At 48.9% G+C, this 18,667-nt stretch overlaps 3 protein-coding genes across 21 annotated transcripts; 1 reads left to right on the plus strand and 2 right to left on the minus strand.

Annotated features, from left to right (window-relative positions):
* Positions 1 to 8,190: 8,190 nt before the first annotated feature.
* LY6G5B (lymphocyte antigen 6 family member G5B) lies at positions 8,191 to 10,610 on the minus strand. Its single transcript, XM_014831625.3, has 3 exons — positions 9,822 to 10,610; positions 9,569 to 9,697; positions 8,191 to 9,288 (listed from the first exon to the last, which is right to left on the minus strand). The coding sequence occupies exons 1-3, from the start codon at positions 9,877 to 9,879 to the stop codon at positions 8,885 to 8,887; spliced, it is 591 nt and encodes a 196-aa protein (XP_014687111.2). The 5' UTR covers positions 9,880 to 10,610; the 3' UTR covers positions 8,191 to 8,884.
* Positions 10,611 to 10,773: 163 nt separating this feature from the next.
* CSNK2B (casein kinase 2 beta) lies at positions 10,774 to 15,553 on the minus strand. Of its 5 annotated transcripts, none has more exons than XM_014831623.3 (7): positions 15,413 to 15,553; positions 13,999 to 14,081; positions 13,190 to 13,292; positions 12,531 to 12,646; positions 12,008 to 12,083; positions 11,673 to 11,862; positions 10,774 to 11,010 (listed from the first exon to the last, which is right to left on the minus strand). In XM_014831623.3, exons 1-7 carry the CDS (start codon positions 15,459 to 15,461, stop codon positions 10,920 to 10,922), a joined length of 708 nt encoding a protein of 235 aa, XP_014687109.1. In that variant the 5' UTR covers positions 15,462 to 15,553; the 3' UTR covers positions 10,774 to 10,919. The 5 variants fall into 5 exon arrangements, with proteins under 5 accessions (XP_014687109.1, XP_044632219.1, XP_044632217.1 ...); XM_044776284.2 differs by lacking the exon at positions 15,413 to 15,553 and adding an exon at positions 15,258 to 15,396; XM_044776282.2 differs by lacking the exon at positions 15,413 to 15,553 and adding an exon at positions 14,693 to 14,945.
* GPANK1 (G-patch domain and ankyrin repeats 1) lies at positions 15,182 to 18,284 on the plus strand. 15 transcript variants are annotated; one of them, XM_070515270.1, is made up of 5 exons: positions 15,182 to 15,322; positions 15,472 to 15,533; positions 15,934 to 16,020; positions 16,383 to 17,096; positions 17,658 to 18,284. In XM_070515270.1, exons 4-5 carry the CDS (start codon positions 16,486 to 16,488, stop codon positions 18,100 to 18,102), a joined length of 1,056 nt encoding a protein of 351 aa, XP_070371371.1. In that variant the 5' UTR covers positions 15,182 to 15,322; positions 15,472 to 15,533; positions 15,934 to 16,020; positions 16,383 to 16,485; the 3' UTR covers positions 18,103 to 18,284. The 15 variants fall into 15 exon arrangements, with proteins under 15 accessions (XP_070371371.1, XP_014687106.1, XP_044632206.1 ...); XM_014831620.3 differs by having other exon boundaries at positions 15,872 to 16,105; positions 16,380 to 17,096; positions 17,658 to 18,283; XM_044776271.2 differs by having other exon boundaries at positions 15,872 to 16,105; positions 17,658 to 18,283.
* The last annotated feature ends 383 nt before the right edge of the window (positions 18,285 to 18,667 follow it).

Consider the following 18,667-nt stretch of genomic DNA (forward strand, 5'->3'; position numbering starts at 1 on the left):
TACCCTCCTCCTCCAGAATTCTCTGGAGTTTTCAAGTCCTCACAGTCCCACGTCTTTCCTCCTCTCTGCTCCCACCTCTAGGCTGCTGCTTTGCTGTTTTGTTCTTTCTCGCTTTCTCCCATCAGTCCTCTCTCGCCCCAAGTTCCCAGATGTTCCTCCAAAATAAACTAGTGTATAAACTGTATGGTTTGTCTCTCTTCTTGCGGAGGTGGAGGCTGAGGGAGGTGGTCCTGCTTTACTGCCCCATCATGGGGGCAGGTAAGGGGCTCCCAGCTCTGCTGAGCTCTGCTTCTGCCCTGCCTCAGTATCTCTGATTCAGCTCCAGAGCTGTGTAGGGAGTGGAGGGGAGGTCCGTGAGGGGGTGTTGGTAGGAGTGGGGCTGTAAAAGGACCAGGCTCAGGGAGGAAGGAGTGGGGAAGGATGCTCTGTGGAAGAGATGCTAGGCCTAGTGGAGGCCTGGCCTCTGACCCCAGGTTCTGCTTCCCTCTTCAAGGACCTTGGCAAGTTACTCAATTTGGGGCCTTGGGTTCCTCAGCCTCTGAGGCTGTCTTCCAGTTTGACCTGCTAACGCTGTATGAACCTGGGTCTTTCCGTCTTACACTGAAGTCAGAGTTTGTGGGGAAAGGTGGGTCTGGTAAGAGGGAGACACACTGAAGGTTTATACCTCTCTGTGTACCTTCAACTGCGTCATGACCTAAAAATTAATGTTAATATCTCCTGCAAGAGCACAGGCCATTCAAGGGGCCACAGAAATCTGTTAAAATGTGTGTAAGAGGAGTGACATCAGCATCATGGTGGACAGAGCTTTCCCAGTAATCTCTCTCCTCTACCATACAATGAAAAAGACATTCATACTCCAAGAGAGACATCCAAACACAACACAAAAGACATCTGTGAAACCCATGCAGCCATACGACGGAGGGCAGAGAGGCTGGAGCCCCCCTCAGAGGAAGTGGAATGGGGTAAGAGAAAACTTTGCTCCCTCCTCAAAAGTATGGGATCCAGGACTGCAGGCAGCCTCTGAGAGGGAAGGAACAGGAGAGGGGACGTTTGTTCGCAGGAACGTCAAAGATCTCCAAGGGCTCTCGCAGCCCATGGGAAAGACCCTACCGAGGTGAAAGCTAACGTGAGGGTGACCTCATCAAGCCAACACCCCAGGAGAGCAGATAGTGAGGGCAGAGCAAGAAAACCCCGAGAGCACACAGAGGAAAGCGCACCTCCCCCACCACCCGCACAGGGCCAGTTCCAGTGCCTGGGATCTCGCCAGAATGCAGAGGGTTCAGAATATGCAGCTCTTGACCCTCACCCAGTGGTCATAGGCAGTAACTGCAACCAAATAATACCACAATGTGCAAAAACAGAGCCATGACCTATAGCAGTATCAAAAATTATATAAATATCCAGACCAGAGAGAAAATGACAAGTACCCAGAAATCAGTCTTAAGGACACAGAAATATGTCATCTAAATGACAGAGAATTAAAAATAGCTATCATCAAAAAACTCAATGAGTTAAAAGAGAATGTAGAGAAACAATTCAATGAATTCACGAGCTAATTCACAAAAGAGATTGAAACTATAAAGAAGCAATCAGAAATATTGGAGATGAAAGACATAATGGAAGAGAGAAAATATGAATTCCCTGAATGCTCAAGCAGATGTCGTAGAAGAGCGAATCAGCATAATCAAGGACAGACATGTTGAAATGCTCCAGATAGAGGAGAGAAACTAAGAATAAAAAGAAATTAAGTCTCCAAGAAATATCCAACTCAATCAGGAAATGCAACATAAGCATTATAGGTGTTTAAGAGGAAGAAGGAGAATGGAGCAGAAAGCTTGATCAAAGAAATAATAGCAGAGATCTTCCCAAACCTGGGGAAGGACATGGAAATCCATGTCAAAGAGTCTATCAGAGCTCCTAAACATGTCAATGTAAAAAGACCTACTGCAAGGCATATAGTAGTGAAACTGGCAAAAGTGAATGACAAAGAAAAAATACTTTTTCCTTTTCAGGAAGATTAGCCCTGAGCTAACTACTGCCAACCCTCCTCTTTTTTCTGAGGAAGGCTGGCCCTGAGCTAACATCCGTGCCCATCTTCCTCTACTTTATATGTGGGATTCCTACCACAGCATGGTGTGCCAAGCGGTGCCATGCCCACACCTGGGATCCGAACCAGCAAACCCCAGGCCGCCGAGAAGCAGAACATGTGAACTTAACCACTGTGCCACTGGGCCAGCCCCAGAAAAAATACAGGGAGCAGCAAGGCAGAAGAAAATAACCTACATTTCTCTGCAGAAACCTTACAGGCTAGGAGAGACTGGAATGGCACATTCAAATCTTTGAAGGACAGAAACTTTCAGCCAAGAATACTCTATCCAGCAAGAATATCCTTCAGATATGATGGAGAAATAAAAACTTTCCCAGATAAACAAAAGCTAAGGGAGTTTGCAGCCATAAGATCCCCCTGCCCCCAAGAAATCCTCAAGAAGGCCCTCATACCTGAAAAAAAAAGGCAGAAAGGGGTTACAAAGCATGGAGTAAAGAGATAAATAGGTAGACAAAATCAGAAAATTGTAGCTATACATCAGAACAGGTTAGCAAATACTCAAGAATAGTATTAAAGATAAAGGGAAGGAAAACACCAAAAACAAAGATAATCTTGTCATTTTAATCACCAACTCACAAGATGAAATAAGATGTGAGAAAAACAACTTAGGAGGGGAAGAAGAAAGGGACAGAATCAGTTTAGTCTAAGGAAATAAGAGGCCATCAGAAAACAGACAATCTTAGCTATATGATTTTGAATACAAACCTCATGGTAACCACTAAACAAAAAAGCACAACAGAGACACAAATAATAAATAAGGAGAGAACAAAGAAACACAACATAAAAACTACATAACTCAATTGGTAGACCAAAATACACAGGACGAGAAACAAAGGAAATGAAGGAGAACCAGAAAACAAGTGATAAAATGGCAGCATTGAGCCCTCATATACTGATAATCACCCTAAATGTAAATGCACTGAATTCTCCAACAAAAAGAGAAAGAGCGGCAAGATGAATTAAAGAACAAGACCCAACAATATGCTGCCTCCAGGAAACACATCTCAGCTCCAATGACAAACACAGGCTGAGAGTGAAGGGATAGAAGATGATACTCCAAGCTAATGGCAAACAAAAGAAAGTAGGTGTCGCGATACTTATATCAGACAAAGTAGACTTCAAGATAAGACAGGTAAAGAGAGACAAAGAGGGGCAATATATAATGATTAAAGGGACACTCCACCAAGAAGATGTAACACTTATAAATATCTATGCACCCAACACAGGAGCACCAAAGTACATAAAGCAACTACTGACAAACCTAAAAGAAGATATTAATAGTAACACAATAACAGTAGGGGACCTCAACACCCCACTCACATCATTGGACAGATCATCAAGACAGAAAGTCAACAAGGAAACAGTGAGATTAAACAAAAAGCTAGACTAGTCAGGCTTAATATACATATATAGAACACTCCATCCAAAACCAGCAGAATACACATTTTTCTCAAATGCACAGAGAACATTCTCAGGGATAGACCATGTGTCGGGAAATGAGGCAAGCCTCAATAAATTTAAGTAGATTGAAATGATAACAAGCATTTTTCTGATCACAATGCTATGAAGCTAGAAATTAATTACAAGAACAAAGCTGATAAAGGGACAAAGATGTAGAGATTAAATAACATGCTATTGAACAACCAATGGATCATTGAAGAAATTAAAGGAAAAATCAAAAAATATCTGGAGACAAATGAAAATGAAAACATACCATATCAACTCATATGGGATGCAACAAAAGCTGTATTAAGAGGGAAATTTGGAGCCGGCCCGGTGGTGCAGTGGTTAAGTTTGTATGTTCCACTTCGGCAGCCTGGGGTTCGCTGGTTCAGATCCTGGGTGTGGACATGGCACCACTTGGCAAGCCATGCTATGGTAGACGTCCCACATATAAAGTAGAGGAAGATGGGCATGGATGCTAGCTCAGCACCAGTCTTCCTCAGTAAAGAGGAGGATTGGCAGCAGATGTTAGCTCAGGGCTAATCTTCCTCAAAAAAAGAGGGAGATTCATCACAATACAGGCTCACCTTAACAAACAAGAAAAATCCCAAATAAGCAATCTCAAACTGCACCTAACTGAATTAGAAAAAGAAGAACAAACAAAGCCCAAAGTCAGCAGAAGGAGAAACAATAAAAATCAGAGCAAAAATAAATGCTATTGAAACAAAAAAGGCAGTAGAAAGGATCAATGAAACAAAGAGCTGGTTCTTTGAGAAGATAAACAAAATTGACAGACCCCTAGCCAGACTTACAAAGAAAAACAGAGAGAAAGCTCAGATAAATAAAATTAGAAACGAAAGAAGAGAAATAACAAATGGATACCACAGAAATACAATGGATTATAAGGGAATACTACGAAAAGCTATATGCCAAGAAAATGGACAATCTAGAGGAAATAAATTCTTAGGCTCTTACAACTTCCCAAAGCTGAATCAAGAAGAAATAGATAATCTGAATAGACCAATCACAAATAGAAATTGAAACAGTAATCAAAAGCATCCCAAAAAATAAAAGCCCAGCACCAGACGGCTTCCCTGGAGAATTCTACCAAACTTTCAGAGAGGATTTAATACCTATCCTTCTCAAGCTATTCCAAAAAGTTAGGGAAGATGGAATGCTTTCTAACACATTCTGTGAGGACAACATTACTCTGATACCAAAGCCTGACAAAGACAACACAAAAAAAGAAAACTATAGGCCAATGTCACTGATGAACATAGATGCAAAAATCCTCAAAAAAATATTACCAACCTGAATACAGCAATACATCAAAAAGATCACACATCATGAGCAAGTGGGATTTATACCAGGGACACAGGGAGAGTTCAACATCTGCAAATCAATCAATATGATACACCACATTAACAAAATGAGGAATAAAAACCACATGATCATCTCAACAGACACAGAGAAGGCATTTGACAAGATCCAACAGCCATTTATGACAAAAATGGGGATAGAAGGAAATTACCTCAACATAATAATGGGCATATACGACAAACCCACAGCCAACATCATACTCAATGCCATCCCTCTGAGAACAGGAAGAAGACAAGAATGCCCTCTATCACCACTCTTATTCAACATTGTACTGGAGGTTTTGGCCAGAGCAATTAGGCAAGAGAAAAGGAATAAAAGGAATCCAAATACGGAGTGAAGAAGTGAAACTCTCACTGTTTGCAGATGACATGATCTTATTTAGAGAAAACCCTAAACAATCCATTGGAAAAGTATTAGAGGTAATTAACAACTACAGTAAAGTTGCAGGGTACAAAATCAACTTACAAAAATCAGTTGCATTTCTATACTCTAATAATGAACTTACAGAAAGAGAATTCAAGAATACAATCCATTTACAGTTGCAACAAAAACAATAAAGTATCTAGGAGTCAATTTAACCAAGGAGGTGAAGGACTTATACAATGCAAACTATAAGACATCACTTTTGAAAGAAATAGATGATGACATAAAGAGATGGAAAGAGATTCCATGCACATGGATTGGAAGAATAAACATAGTTAAAAGGTCCATACTACCCAGAGCAAATCTACACATTCAATGCAATCCCAATCAGAATCCCAAGGACATTCTTCACAGAAACAGATCAAAGAATCCTAAAATTCATATCGGACAACCAAAGACCCCGAATTGCTAAAGCAACCCTGAGAAAAAAGAACAAAGCTGGAGGCATCACAATCCCTGACTTCAAAATGTACTACAAAGCTATAGTGATCAAAACAGCATGGTACCAGTACAAAAACAGGCACACAGATCAAGGGAACAGAACTGAAAGCTCAGAAATAAAACCACATATCTACAGACAGCTAATCTTCGACAAAGGTGCCAAGAACATACAACGGAGAAAAGACAGTCTCTTCGATAAACAGTGTTGGGAAAACTGGACAGCCACATGCAAAAGAATGGGAATCCTCACACACTGCTGGTGGGAATGCAAACTGGTGTAGCCACTATGGAAAACAGTATGGCGATTCCTCAAACAACTAAGAATAGAAATACCAGGGGCCAGCCCAGTGGCGCAGTGGTTAAGTTCGCACGTTCTGCTTTGGCTGCCCAGGGTTTGCTGGTTCAGATCCCGATGCGGACATGGCAGTGCTTGGCAAGCTATGCTGTGGTAGGCATCCCACATATAAAGTAGAGGAGGATGGGCACGGATGTTAGCTCGAGGCCAGTCTTCCTCAGCAAACAGAGGAGGATTGGCAACAGTTAGCTCAGGGTTAATCTTCCTCAAAAAAAAGTAATACCATACGACCCAGCTATCCCACTACTGGGTATCTACCCAACTTGAAATCAACAATCCAAAGTAACATATGTACCCCTATGTTAACTGCAGCACTATTCATAATAGCCAAGACATGGAAACAATCCAAGTGCCCATCAACCAATGATTGGATAAAGAAGATGTGGCATATATACAGAATACTACTCAGCCATAAAAAAAGACAAAATCATCCCATTTGCAACAACATGGACGGACCCGGAGGGAATTATGCTAAGTGAAATAAGCCAGACTGAGAAAGACAAACACCAAAGGATTTCACTCACATGTGGAACATAAACAAACACATGGACAAAGAAAACAGTTCAGTGGTTACCAGGGGGAGAGGGGTGGAGGGTGGGCACAAGGGGTGAAGGGGAACACTTATGTGGTGACAGACAAGAAATAATGTACAAGTGAAATTTCACAATGATGTATACTATTATGAACTCAAAAAAAAAAAAAAGATGGTTAGAGAGATGTGGGATAAAGTAAATCCAGAGAAATGTTAACTGTAGAATTTAGGTGGTGGATAGGTGGATGCTCTCTGTCCAACTCTTTCAACCTTTCTGTAGGCTTGAAAATTTTTGTATTAAAATGCTTGTTAAAAAAAATGTGTACAAAACGCTGTGTAGCTATGTGTAAATGCTGCACGGTGCCATTCATATCAAGCACACAGATAAAATTCATCTAAGCTGCTACAGCTGAGGACAGCGGCTACCCGAGCGTTGGGGGAGTGCCTGGGAGGGGGCACGAAGGCAGCTTTGGGTGCCGATAAAGGCCTTTATGCTGGCTTGGGGACTGGTATCACAGTTGTATAGTTTACAAAAAAACATCCTAAGGTCTGTACAAGCTTCTGTATGTTTTGCCAAAAAGGATTAAAAATAAACAGGCCACATCTGTGAGCGCATTTGTTTCTAAGGCATGTGTCTCTTTTTTGAGGCCCTAACTTCCACCTGTGCACATGCATTTACATGCATTCTCTCAATCCCATGAGGCACTAGCTCTACTTAATTAAAGGTAACCAAAGTGAGGCCAAGAGACCAACTTACCCAAGCAGCAGAGGAGCTGGGATTGGGCCTCCCAGCCACAGGCTGCACTACTTTTGAAAAGGTCTCATAAGCCCAGCACTGGGTTGCGAGATTCAGAAGGCGGACACCTGGCTGTACTCATCTGCGAGTCTTGGCGCTTAACACCAGGCCTGGCACAGAGCAGTGTGTGTCCAGTGTTTACTGAACGTATGGGAAAGGTTGAGTTACGGATATTCATTATTGCTCTCTGCATGCTTGCAATCTTTCAAACATAAAATATTAAAATGAAAGATCCAACCACTGCAGCCCTACCTGTGGACTCTGCATTTCCCCCTCCACGTAAGCCCCCACAGAGGGAGGGGGTCCTGGGTGCCAGGATCCTGAAAAGAACTGAGGATGGGCAGAAACCCAAGCCCCTCAGGACCACATGGCTCTGAGATGCAGACCTGGGCCCTTTGGTTTGCTCCTGAGTCTTCCTAGTTTAAAGAGTTTTCCCTCCTCTCTCAGGTAGAAAAACCTGACATCACCTAGGTTTAACTTTCTGGGTTTTGCAGGATATGTTTAATGCTGGGAGGAGGTTACAATCCCCATCCTTTGATCTCTAGCTGAGCAGAGGGTGGAATGGATGTGAGCCCTTTGGGGCAGGCCATGAGGAAGACACAAAAGCCAAGTGGAGTGGGCAGGTCTCTGAACTCCACAACTAATTAACTTTCTTTAACCTGTCTACACCTGCCCACACCTGAGCCTGAGCCCATAAACAACGTGACACAGACTTATCCCAGTCCATTTATTGCGGAGGGAAACTGAGGGACATGGAACAGAGCAGGACAGACTCTCTCCTCTCCTCTTCCCAGGAACCTATGGAAGTGGGAAAGCGACTGAGTGAAGTGAAGTGGGGCTGAAGAGGCCAGAGATTGGGACAAGAGATGAGAGGAGGCAGCAGGAGACCAGGGTGAGAGTGGCGGTGGTGGAGACAGTAAGGCAGAGACACCAGAATGCCAAGTCAGGAAATCTGCATAGAAGTCTACCCCTCATCCTTCTTGCTGCCAAGTTCAGTCTGGCACTGGATCTTAGAGACAGGCATAGGACAGGATACAGAGCTAGATGTGAATGGAGGTAGCAGGTGACCAGATTGAGAGGGGATTGGGAAGATTACGGGGGATGATGGACCACTCAGATGATGGGAAAGGGATAAGGAAACCACTGTGCCTTTTCCAGGTCAGCCTGGGCAGAATCTGCACTTGAGATTATTTTCTAGGAAAAAGAAAGAGGAGGACTAGGTGCATTGCCAACCAGTTTCTGAAGAGAAAATTAAATCAAAGCCATACAGAAACTGGAAGTACCACAGAAAGGAGGCCTAAGAAATCAGAGGCCAGAGAATGTGGATGTTCTGACAGGACAGTGTAGGCTGCTGGGGCGTTAGGGGACAGATGCTAGAACAGAGTGGGATCCAGCAAGGGTAAGGTGTCAGGGTCCAGCCTGGGGAAGAACCAAAAGCCCTGAATTGTTAAGGAACAAGTATATGTGGCGCAGGACAGCAACAGGCAAGTCCAGGTTCACAGGCAGGGCAGCCAGGGGGTCCAGGCCTTCTTCAGGCTCCTTCTCAGCATGGAAGCTGGGTAGGGGCAGTGAGAGGTTCAAGGCTTGGTAGAACCTCTGGATCTGGGCCTCGGACAGGGGTAGGGTCAGGGACCTGTCAGGGGGTTCAGGCAGGGAGCTCTGGAGCTGGGGGCTGGACCAAGAGTTGCAGTAATCATACTGGCAGCATTGGGCCTCGTACCAGTACTCTGCGAAGTAGGTAGCGTGTTTTTCTTGGCAGCGGTAAGAATTGTACTGTCCACAGCCTCGAATGAAGAAGCGGATCTTGGTATCTGGAGGAGAGGGAACAGCTAATAACCCCTGCTGCCTCTCACAGTCCCCAAACATGGCACCCCTACCACTGAGTCTCCCCATCCCTCACCCAGACCCGACTTCCATTTCAGACTCCTTCAGAAGAGGCCAGAAAAATTAGCTTAGTTGGCCCCCCAGAACCCTCCTTCCAAGATCCTCTTTTTTTCTTCTTGTACTCCAGGGCTCAAGCAGCCCTCATCTAAAAGAGGAGGCCAAGCCACGGGCGTCCCACCAGCAGCCCCTTCCTTGGACCTGACTCACCGTAATAGATGGTGATCACCATGCATGGGGATGTACTGCTGATGGTGCACTTCTCTGAGCCTGAAATGCATCCGACTGAAGGGTCTTCTAAGAGGCAGAAGTGGCAGGTCCGGACTTCAGCAAGGGGAGCTGAAGAAGTAGAATGTAGGAGAGATGGGAGTGTTGGCTCACTCCAAGTCCCTTGCCCTGCAGGGAGCCCGTGCATCCAGGTGCCCAGCCCCACCCCTTCCTCCCTGCCCCGGCTCCCACTTACCCTTTCCCACTGCGAAGCCCACCATGACCAGCACATCTACAAGCATACAGGCCTTCATTATGGAATTCTGGGGAGAGGGGCAGTCAGAGGGGTGCTCTGAAACCCCACCTGTCTGTGACCACACTGCTTGATCCTGAGCTGCAGGGTGATTTTGACAGGCAGAGTGTCAGCAGGAGCTACTGTAGTACAGACCTATATTCCTGCCTGGGGCAGGACCCTGGCTGGAGGAGTAAGTTATTAACTTGGGGAGAGGGACAGTGTGTCCTCACCCACGAGGTCCACTTCCTGAAATGTGGGAGTAGTGGCCCAGACAGGGACAATACCTGGGCTGTAATCCAGCCGTCTACCTTTGTCCTGCATGCCCCCCAAAGATCTATTCCCGCCCCTCAAGGGTCCATAGATTAGCATCTGTCTCTAGCACCACCGCTGTCTTTCCCACACAATAGGGCCAGTCCCTATCATGCTGGGAGAAACTTTGGCCAGGAACCCAGCGCCCCCATCCTTCTGAGACGAGCATGTCTCAGCTCCCCCAGCAGAGGGCACACAGATATCACTAAGCAGCAATTCTGCAATTGTCCCTCCTCTCTCCACCCCTTACAGTTCTGTTTCTTTTAGGACCACTTTCCCTGTAAAACCAAAACTGAAAGACAGTGTTGTTGATGACGTCCCTTACACTATAAACAGACAGCTGTAGGCGGCCCCAAAAGAACCAGCGTTTCTCTGGTCTTTAAAATCTGATTTTTCTCTGGGTCTTTTCCTTGTGACCTTGCACATGCCCACACCCAGTCCTAGGAATTCTGCTCTGCTCTCTACTAGAAACATCACCCAAATCCACTGGGCACAAATTTGTGCTGGTTTTCAACTTGGGGAGGGTGGGCTGGGCCATGAGGGCCCCTGGGGTCCAGCACACCACTACCCTCCCTTCCCCAACCCCAAGTACCAGCAGACTAGCTCATGGCCTTTTCTTCCACTTTATTTCATTATTCCCACCACAATAATGACTCCTTTAATTTAAACTAAAAACCATAGGGGGTTCCTGAAAGGGTGGCAGCGAAGGAATGGAGGTGTCAAGGACCAAGGGACAGGTGGGGTGGGGAATCAGCGAATCGTCTTGACTGGGCTCTTGAAGTTGCTGGCGGCTTGGAGCTGCAGCTGGTAAGCCATTGGATGGATCTTGAAACCGTAGAGCCTGGGCCGGGGCAGAGGTCAGACAGGCAGCAGGGTGAGCCCCATCCTGGCCCTGCCAGTGGCGTGCATTCCCGCCTCCCCACCCCAGCTCCTCCACAGGCCTGCTCAGTGCTTAAGGGCAATGGTTCCCAAACTCCTTCCCTCAAGAATATTAGGAAACACATCTTAAATACCCATTAAAACCCAGATTCTAAAATATACACGCGGGTGTGCATATATACGCGTGTGTGAATTTAAACATATCTCAGTACTTACTTCAATATAAAACCGAACCTTTCTTCCCTACACCCAAGTAAAAGTGATGCTCCAGGAAGATTACCCACACTTGAACCATGGCTCTAAGGATCTCCTAGCAAATGTTGAGCACCCAAGATGGTGGCAAGAACAGCTACCATTTAAATGGTGCTTCAAGTACCAAATGTTATTCTAAGTACTTCGCATAATTAAAAATACCCTGTCAGGCAGGTACTGTCATCCTCCTCATTTTATGGATAAGGGAACTGAGGCATCGGCCATCAAAGAACTTTCCCAAGGTCCTTCAGCAGGGAGAACCCTGGCTTTGGGAGAAGCAGGTCTCAAGAAAAGGACCATGCCCTGTCCTCCCTTCTCTCTGGGGGTCCCAGGCCTTTCTTTTGACCCTTGGTGACTGTCCCTGCTCCCCACCTGGGCACAAACTGGTTGGCGGGCCGCTTGGGCCGGTACTCGGGGTGCACCATGAAGAGCATGTGAGGGAAACCGGTGCCGAAGTAGGCGCCGTCCGTGTGGTGGTGCCTCGATGACTTGGGTGTGTACACGTCCATGCACTTGGGGCAGTAGAGCTTCACCATGGCCTCACCTGGGATGTCCGAAAGGCCTGGGAGACAGCCAGACTCAGCAGGCTGGGCTCCCCCAACCTTGCCCAACCTCCCTCCCGGACTCAGGCCCCAACTTGCTGAGTCCCAACTCACTCCCAGAGGACCTGCCATATGTTGCCCTCCTTTCCCTTCTCCAACACTCACCGATGGGAAGCATTGGCTGGTTCTCACAGTACACACGGGGACAGTAGCCAAAATCTCCCTGCTGGTATTTTTCCAACTGAGGTGAATAAAATGGAAGAGGTCAGTGGGTAGGTGTGAAGAGGCAATCTCCTCTCCAGCTCAACCCACATCACTGTCCCCCACTCCTCCTCTCTCTCTCTGTGTTCAGAGGCCCCTTCTCTGGCCCAGGTAGACCCTCAGACTCCTCTGCTTCCTTTCCTCCAGGCAGGCAGACTGAAGACCATCAGAGCCATTCACTGTTTATTCCCTGAGGAAGAGGCAGTCTGTAACAACTTACTGTCCAAGGTCATATCTCCCTCCCTGAAAACACCCCCTTCAGCACAACCCCCAACCAGGATTTAATTCCCAGGCCGGAGTCCTGGGGTTCTTCCCCTCTTCTCAGCTAGACTCCTTGACAGGGTTCAAACACGTGACTTCTTGCTGTAGGAACCTCTGTCTTCCTTATTGCCTCAGAAAGAACCGTGTGGGAGCAGAGAGGCCTCACCATCTGGGCGATGCCACGGTTGGTGAGGATATAGCGGGCGTGGATCAATCCATAAAGCATCTCGGCTGCCTGCTCAATCAAGTCGCTCTGGTTGGGGTTGTCTTCCAGCTCTTCATCTGAAACATGGCCCCAGATGAATGCAACCACTTGACTTACAGCCTTCTTAGGTGCCGTGCCCACCCCCTGGGGCTGCTGCCTACTCAGTTGGCCCAACACCTACCTCTGAGCTTCACCCCACCCATTGTCTGGGCATTTGACCCAGAAACCTGGGCCTATGACCCTTCTTCCACACTTCTTCAGCCTCTGCTCTCTTCTCTCCCTCCCAACTCCCTCCTGAACACATAAATGTAAAGATGTCAATGCAGAATATGGAACTCAAGACCAGAAGGTGCAAGACAGGAGAAAGAGGCAGAAAACGAGACCCGGGGGAACTGGCGTTATGGAATAGTGCTGAGTTATAGGATCAGAGCATGGGAACACGTGATATAAATCACAGAACTAGGCAAGAGTCAGGTGAGGGATCAAAATGAAGTAGGGGATTTTGGGTTAAGGGAATCAGAGGACCAAAAAGAAATTTAGAAATTCAACAAGCAAGTGAACAGGAATTTGAAGAGGAAAAAAAAGCATACACACACAAAACCACCCTTAGAGTGCCTCACCAGGTTCCAGGTCCAAGATCATGTCTAGAGCTTGTCGATAGTGAGGCACCTGCTCGTTGAGTCCAGTGAGATTGAATTTGTCCTGGATGTAGTCTTCATCCACCTGCCAGGATATGAAGTCAAGAGGGAAGATTGCTCAGCTTTGACCTGTGTGATTGCTCTAACTGATGCTTTATCCTCGACACAACTGCTTCTGTTCCCTTTTCCCCCACTCTCAACTCGGCAGAAGGACTTGAGTCTCTCTCCTCAGTTTATATATACCGTCCTCCCATTAAAGCTTTGGCTTTTCTTTTCTAAGGATAAGCAGGTCCAGGAATCTCCTCCTCAGAGAGACATTCCTTCCAAGATCCCTGTCTCTGCTCCTGCCCCATCTCTAGTAGCCAGTTTTGTCCTCTCTTTAGGGACAGCTGGTTCTCTGAGGAAAGTGGAGACTGAGCAGCTTGGGTTCTGCAGGCAATTACAATCCCTTATGTTAACACACAGCTTTACACATTACAAAGCTTTTTAACGTGCAATGTTTCAATTCTTCTAACAGTTACTGGAGATAGGTACTACCAGCACCACTCTGGTAATAAAAAAGAAAGGACACGGGTTGACTTGTCCAATGTCACATTGCTAGAGGGTGGCAGGGGTGGGACTTGGGCCCTAGACTTACCACTTCACCACAAGTTACTGAGCGGTTACTGAGGGGACTCTTCCTTGACAGGAAAAAGTTTCTATAGAAGCATTTGAGACAAGTGTGTGGAAGCTTAATATCTGGGAGGATATCAGACTATAAGCGAAAAGGCGTAGGGAGATTGAGAACTCACTTCGCAGAAGAATTCATTGCCACGGAGACCACAGAACCAGGAAATCCAGGACACCTCTTCTGAGCTGCTCATCTTCACGTCAGCTGGAAACCCAAGAGTCTAAGGAAAGGCCAAGCTCTCCCTCCCTGCTGCTGGTATCCTCCCTCCTCCCACACTTTGCCCTCCAACCCCGGAAGAATTTGGGTCACCTTTTCTTTAAGGATTCCAGACTCTGGAACACCTCCCTCCAGTTCCTCTGAATTACACCTCAGCCTATCTCCTCGGAGATTACAAATTCTTTGAGGTCCCACCACTTGCAAGAAACCGACAGGTCTTGAGCCACCAAGTCCTACCCTCATCCCTGACGCTCCCAAAGGCCAGGCTCCTCTCCCGGCCGTGTCAACTCCCGCAGGCCCTCGGCTCCGGCTCCCTACCCCCGCAGGGCTCTGCAGGCTCCCCGGCACTTTTCCCAAGGGTTCCGAAGTTTATCCTTTTCGGACAACCGCTGGGCCCCTTCTCTTATCACGGCCAGCGGGTGGCCGTCAGGTCCCTTTCACCGGAGTCCCCACATCCCGCCTCCGCTCCTCAGCCCACCCCACCCTCCCTCGGTGCCCGACCGGGTCACTTCCTTCCCCGCCCCCACATCAAGGAGCGGAGACCCCATGTGCCGCGCCCAGGGACACCGGACTCGGCGCGGCGACGACCTCAGACTCACCGGGCGGACGAGGGCCGGGACCAGGGTGGGGGAGGGGAGTTGCTGCTTCCAAAGAACCTCGGCGACGGCTACAGCGCAGGCCGCGGACCCGACCGCGGCAGGCGAAGTGGGGTGGGGGGAGTGGAAATTGGGGAGGGTGGGGGAAGAGGGCACCGCGCAAGCGCCAAGGGTCGGGCGCCCGGGTGGACGCCGGGAGACGGAGTCCTCAGTAGGGAGAAACTGGCGAAACGAGGGAAAGGCGAACTACGAATCCCAGGACGACTCTCACACGACCCTGGTGTCGCGAGGTCCCTGAGGAAGACGCTTGGGGGCGGGGCGCAGCGAGGCGCCACCGGAAGCGGAAGCCCAGTATGGGGTCTGGGCCGGGGAGTTTGGGAAATATAGTCGTGTGATCCGGGGACTGAGAGGCCAAAAGGGGGCGGGGAAAGGAATGAGTCTGGCTGGATCGTTTCCTGCCGCTTCCCTCACAGCGAGCCTCTGGCCCCGGCGCAGCTTTGCTACCCAGGCGACTGACCCCCATCTGCGGCCAACCCCCCGGGTCCTTATCGCCCGTCGAGCCCCTCACCCGAGTCAGGCCCGCCACTAGCGACCCCCGATGGGGCCCATGCTTCACTTCTCCTGAGGCGGGAGGTGAGGCCGGTCTCCGTGCTGAGGGATCTGGGTAGGGTGTGCTAGGCTGAGGTGAGCGGTGTGAGAGCTGGAACGGCCCAGTGTGCTAACCTGAGGTGGCGCCAGCCATTCTGCTACTTGTCCCCTTGCATTTCTCCATTTCCTCTTAGGGCTTGAATGACGCCTTCTGCTGCGGGCTGAGTGTGACCTTCGAACCCTGGTCAGAGTAATGGTGAGGGGCAGCGCGATGTTATTTCATTTTACAGCTTCTAGGCATTCCACAGGTTTCCCTCCGCCTCCTCAGGGCGTTTCTTAACCCAGACAGTGGTTTTTCAGCTCCAGAAAATGAGTTCGGAGCGGGGGGGCCACGTTGAGGGAGGTGAAGGGCATTGTGGGGGCGTTATGTAAAAGTAGGACCCCCCCCAACCGACAGCTCCTCCTTGCTCCTCGCGCTATCTAGGCACGTGGTGCCGTGCGCGCACACTATTGGAAGGTTCCAGGGCGGGAAACTGAACTAGCACCTTGCGCACGCCCTCGCCCTCAAGTAATGTTTGTTTGCTTTTTCCCCAGCCACGCATGCGTCTTCTTGTCGTGTGGCTATTTAATTGTGTAAACTCTTTTGCTTGGAGTAGCGCCACTTTGCGGTACGGAAGCTACAAAGCATCGCACACTGGAGCGTCTCCCCGAAATCTGCTTCCGCTTCCTGCTTCCGGAAAAGTGTTAAGTCTGTTTTCGTTTGGGAAGGAGATACAGAAATAGAATCGAGGAAGATTTAAAGGGCTAGGCTGATTGTTTTTCTTAATGGTATGTCTTACGGGGTGGTAAAGGGGTTTGAGAGAGAGGCTGTTATTTAGTGTTGGTGAGGACGGCGCGTGGGGGTGGAACGCAGGACCTCTGGACAACCGCCTCATGGAGTTGTCTTTGTTAACCTTTACTAAGGGGCATGGTCTGTTATTGCAGGGTTTCCTGTTTTTCCACATGACTTACGGCCCTTAGGCCCTGCAGGGTCCTAGGTTGTGGGGTCATTTTTCGGGCAGGAGGGGGTTTTTGACTCTAAGGCTACTTTTCTTCATCCCAGCAGGCCTCTGGAGGTGGCTCTTGTCACTGCAGGGCCACCAGGGTGTTCGCTTGCTTGTTTCATCCTTCCCTTGCCTAGTCTTATCTTCTCAGCTCTCTGAAAAGCCATGTCCAAACCCTCCCTCATCACCTTCACCCCGGCCACTGACCCCAGTGACCTCTGGAAAGATGGGCAGCAGCAGTCACAGCCTGAAGAGCTGGAGCCCACCCTGGATGGGGCTGCAGCCCGAGCTTTCTATGAGGCCTTGATTGGGGATGAGAGCAGCAGCCCTGAACCCCAGAGAGCTCGGCCTGAGCCTGCCAGTGAGAGAAAGAGGAAGAAAAGAAGAGTGATGCGACAGGCTGCAGCAGGAGCATCAGGAGGACATGGACAAAGTAGATCCCTTGAGGCCGAGGACAAGATGACCCAGTGGATACTGAGGGCAGCCCAGGAGGGGAACTTGGCAGAACTAAGAAGGCTGTTGGATCCTCAGGAAGCAGGGGGAGCTGGGGGGAATATCAACACTCGGGATGCCTTCTGGTGGACTCCCCTGATGTGTGCTGCCCGAGCGGGCCAGGGGGCGGCTGTGCGCTATCTCCTGGGCCGTGGGGCTGCCTGGGTGGGTGTCTGTGAGGTGGGTGGCAGGGATGCTGCTCAGCTGGCCGAAGAAGCAGGCTTCCCTGAGGTGGCCCGCATGGTCAGAGAGAGCCATGGAGAGACGAGGAGCCCAGAGAATCGGTGAGGGGAAGCCTTTGTCCATATCCATCTTTCAGTATGTTCTGCCCTTCCTACCTACTTCACACCAGAGGCCCCAGAACACAGCTGAAAGTTTTTCTCCCCCATTTCCCAGTGCAGGCTGATAAGGCAGTGTAGTAGAGTGATTATGAACATGGCGTTCCCTGGATTTAAATCCTGACTCTACTTACTTGGGCAAGCAACCTAATGTCTGTGGGCCTCAGTTTCCTTTTCTGAGAAATGGGGGTAATAAGAGTACCTTTTCATAGGGTTGTTAGAATTAAATAGGTTAATATAAAGTGCCAGAACAATGCTTGCCACATAGTAAGCACTATATAAATATTAGCTGTAGTCATTATTATTCTTCTCTCGCCCAAGAGCCTTATAAGGCCTGATTACCATCTTTTCTCTCAACTATTTCTCTCTGGGTCCCTCATTGCTAAGTGGGGAGGAAAGCAATTCGTTCCTTAGCAGAAAGACTGGAAGGACCCTGTCCCACCCTGACACCCCTCTCAGGCCTCAACCCTTCCCCTGCCCTCAACCCTTTCTCTTTTACCTCTGCAGGGCCCAATCCCCTTCCCCCCAGTACTGTGAGACCTGTGACGCCCACTTCCAAGACTCTAACCACCGCACATCTACTGCTCACCTGCTGTCACTGTCTCGGAATCTCCAGCCCCCCAACCTGCCCCTTGGGGTGCCCACCTCCAGCCCAGGCTTCAAGATGCTGCTGAGGGAGGGCTGGGAGCCTGGAATGGGGCTGGGACCCCGGGGCGAAGGCCGCACCAATCCCATCCCCACTGTCCTCAAGAGGGACCAAGAAGGATTAGGGTACAGATCCGTGCCCCAGCCCCGAGTCACACACTTCCTGGCTCGGGATACCCGGGCTGTGGCTGGGAGAGAGAGAGCCCCTCGGGTGATCACACTGAGTCGGAGGGAGGAGAGGAGGCAGGAGGAGAAGGACAGGGCCTGGGAGCGGGATCTGAGGACATACATGAACCTTGAGTTCTGACCTTAGCAAGATCTGACCCTGGGCTGCTGCCAAAGTCTGAACTTGTGCCTCTGACCTGGGCACTTTGGCTTCTACTTCCTACAGTCTGCCCAGGTCCTAGACCCTTAGGTTTTCGTCAGTGGGCTCTGCCTTTGGGAGAGAGGGACTGAGAGTTGAGAAATAAATCAACCTTCTCCCTCTTTTGTGTTTTATTCACTTTTCTGGAAGCTGTTGCAGGGAAGCCAAATAAGTCTGGGGGCCGCGTGCAAGTTTCACCTGAGCCAGAAGGGGCAGCCCCTCCAGGTGGCATGAGAGGGTCTCATCTCTGCCAGTCTGGTTCACTTCCAGTTCCTAGCCCCTGTCTGGAGTGCCCAACTGATTCTTTCAACCCCCTGACCAGGAATTGCCCAGCTCTATGTCAGTCTCATCTCCCCCAGGAAGCGTCCCTGACCACTCCAGCCAATTCAATTATGATTTTACAAACAAGTTCATATACTTTGTGCTGAGCATAGGAATAAGAGACACTCCCAACCTTCAAGTTGCTCACAGCTGGAGGAGGAGACAGCCATGGGTTCAAATACAGTGC

This window comes from Equus asinus, chromosome 8 (assembly GCF_041296235.1).
Source record: "Equus asinus isolate D_3611 breed Donkey chromosome 8, EquAss-T2T_v2, whole genome shotgun sequence".
In the NCBI taxonomy this organism is placed as follows: Eukaryota; Metazoa; Chordata; class Mammalia; order Perissodactyla; family Equidae; genus Equus; species Equus asinus.

What these genes read in the sequence shown, in the direction of transcription:
- LY6G5B (XM_014831625.3), bottom strand. Translation starts at nt 9,879, where the DNA reads ATGAAGGCCTGTATGCTTGTAGATGTGCTGGTCATGGTGGGCTTCGCA. An exon ending in GGGCTTCGCAGTGGGAAAGG is followed by an intron (nt 9,698 to 9,821) that starts GTAAGTGGGAGC and finishes CTACTTCTTCAG; the next exon opens with CTCCCCTTGCTGAAGTCCGG. An exon ending in GGTGATCACCATCTATTACG is followed by an intron (nt 9,289 to 9,568) that starts GTGAGTCAGGTC and finishes CCTCTCCTCCAG; the next exon opens with ATACCAAGATCCGCTTCTTC.
- CSNK2B (XM_014831623.3), bottom strand. Translation starts at nt 15,461, where the DNA reads ATGGAGAAATGCAAGGGGACAAGTAGCAGAATGGCTGGCGCCACCTCA. An exon ending in GCAATGAATTCTTCTGCGAA is followed by an intron (nt 13,293 to 13,998) that starts GTGAGTTCTCAA and finishes ATATCCTGGCAG; the next exon opens with GTGGATGAAGACTACATCCA. An exon ending in ACCGTGGCATCGCCCAGATG is followed by an intron (nt 12,084 to 12,530) that starts GTGAGGCCTCTC and finishes TATTCACCTCAG; the next exon opens with TTGGAAAAATACCAGCAGGG.
- GPANK1 (XM_070515270.1), top strand. Translation starts at nt 16,486, where the DNA reads ATGTCCAAACCCTCCCTCATCACCTTCACCCCGGCCACTGACCCCAGT. An exon ending in ACGAGGAGCCCAGAGAATCG is followed by an intron (nt 17,097 to 17,657) that starts GTGAGGGGAAGC and finishes TTACCTCTGCAG; the next exon opens with GGCCCAATCCCCTTCCCCCC.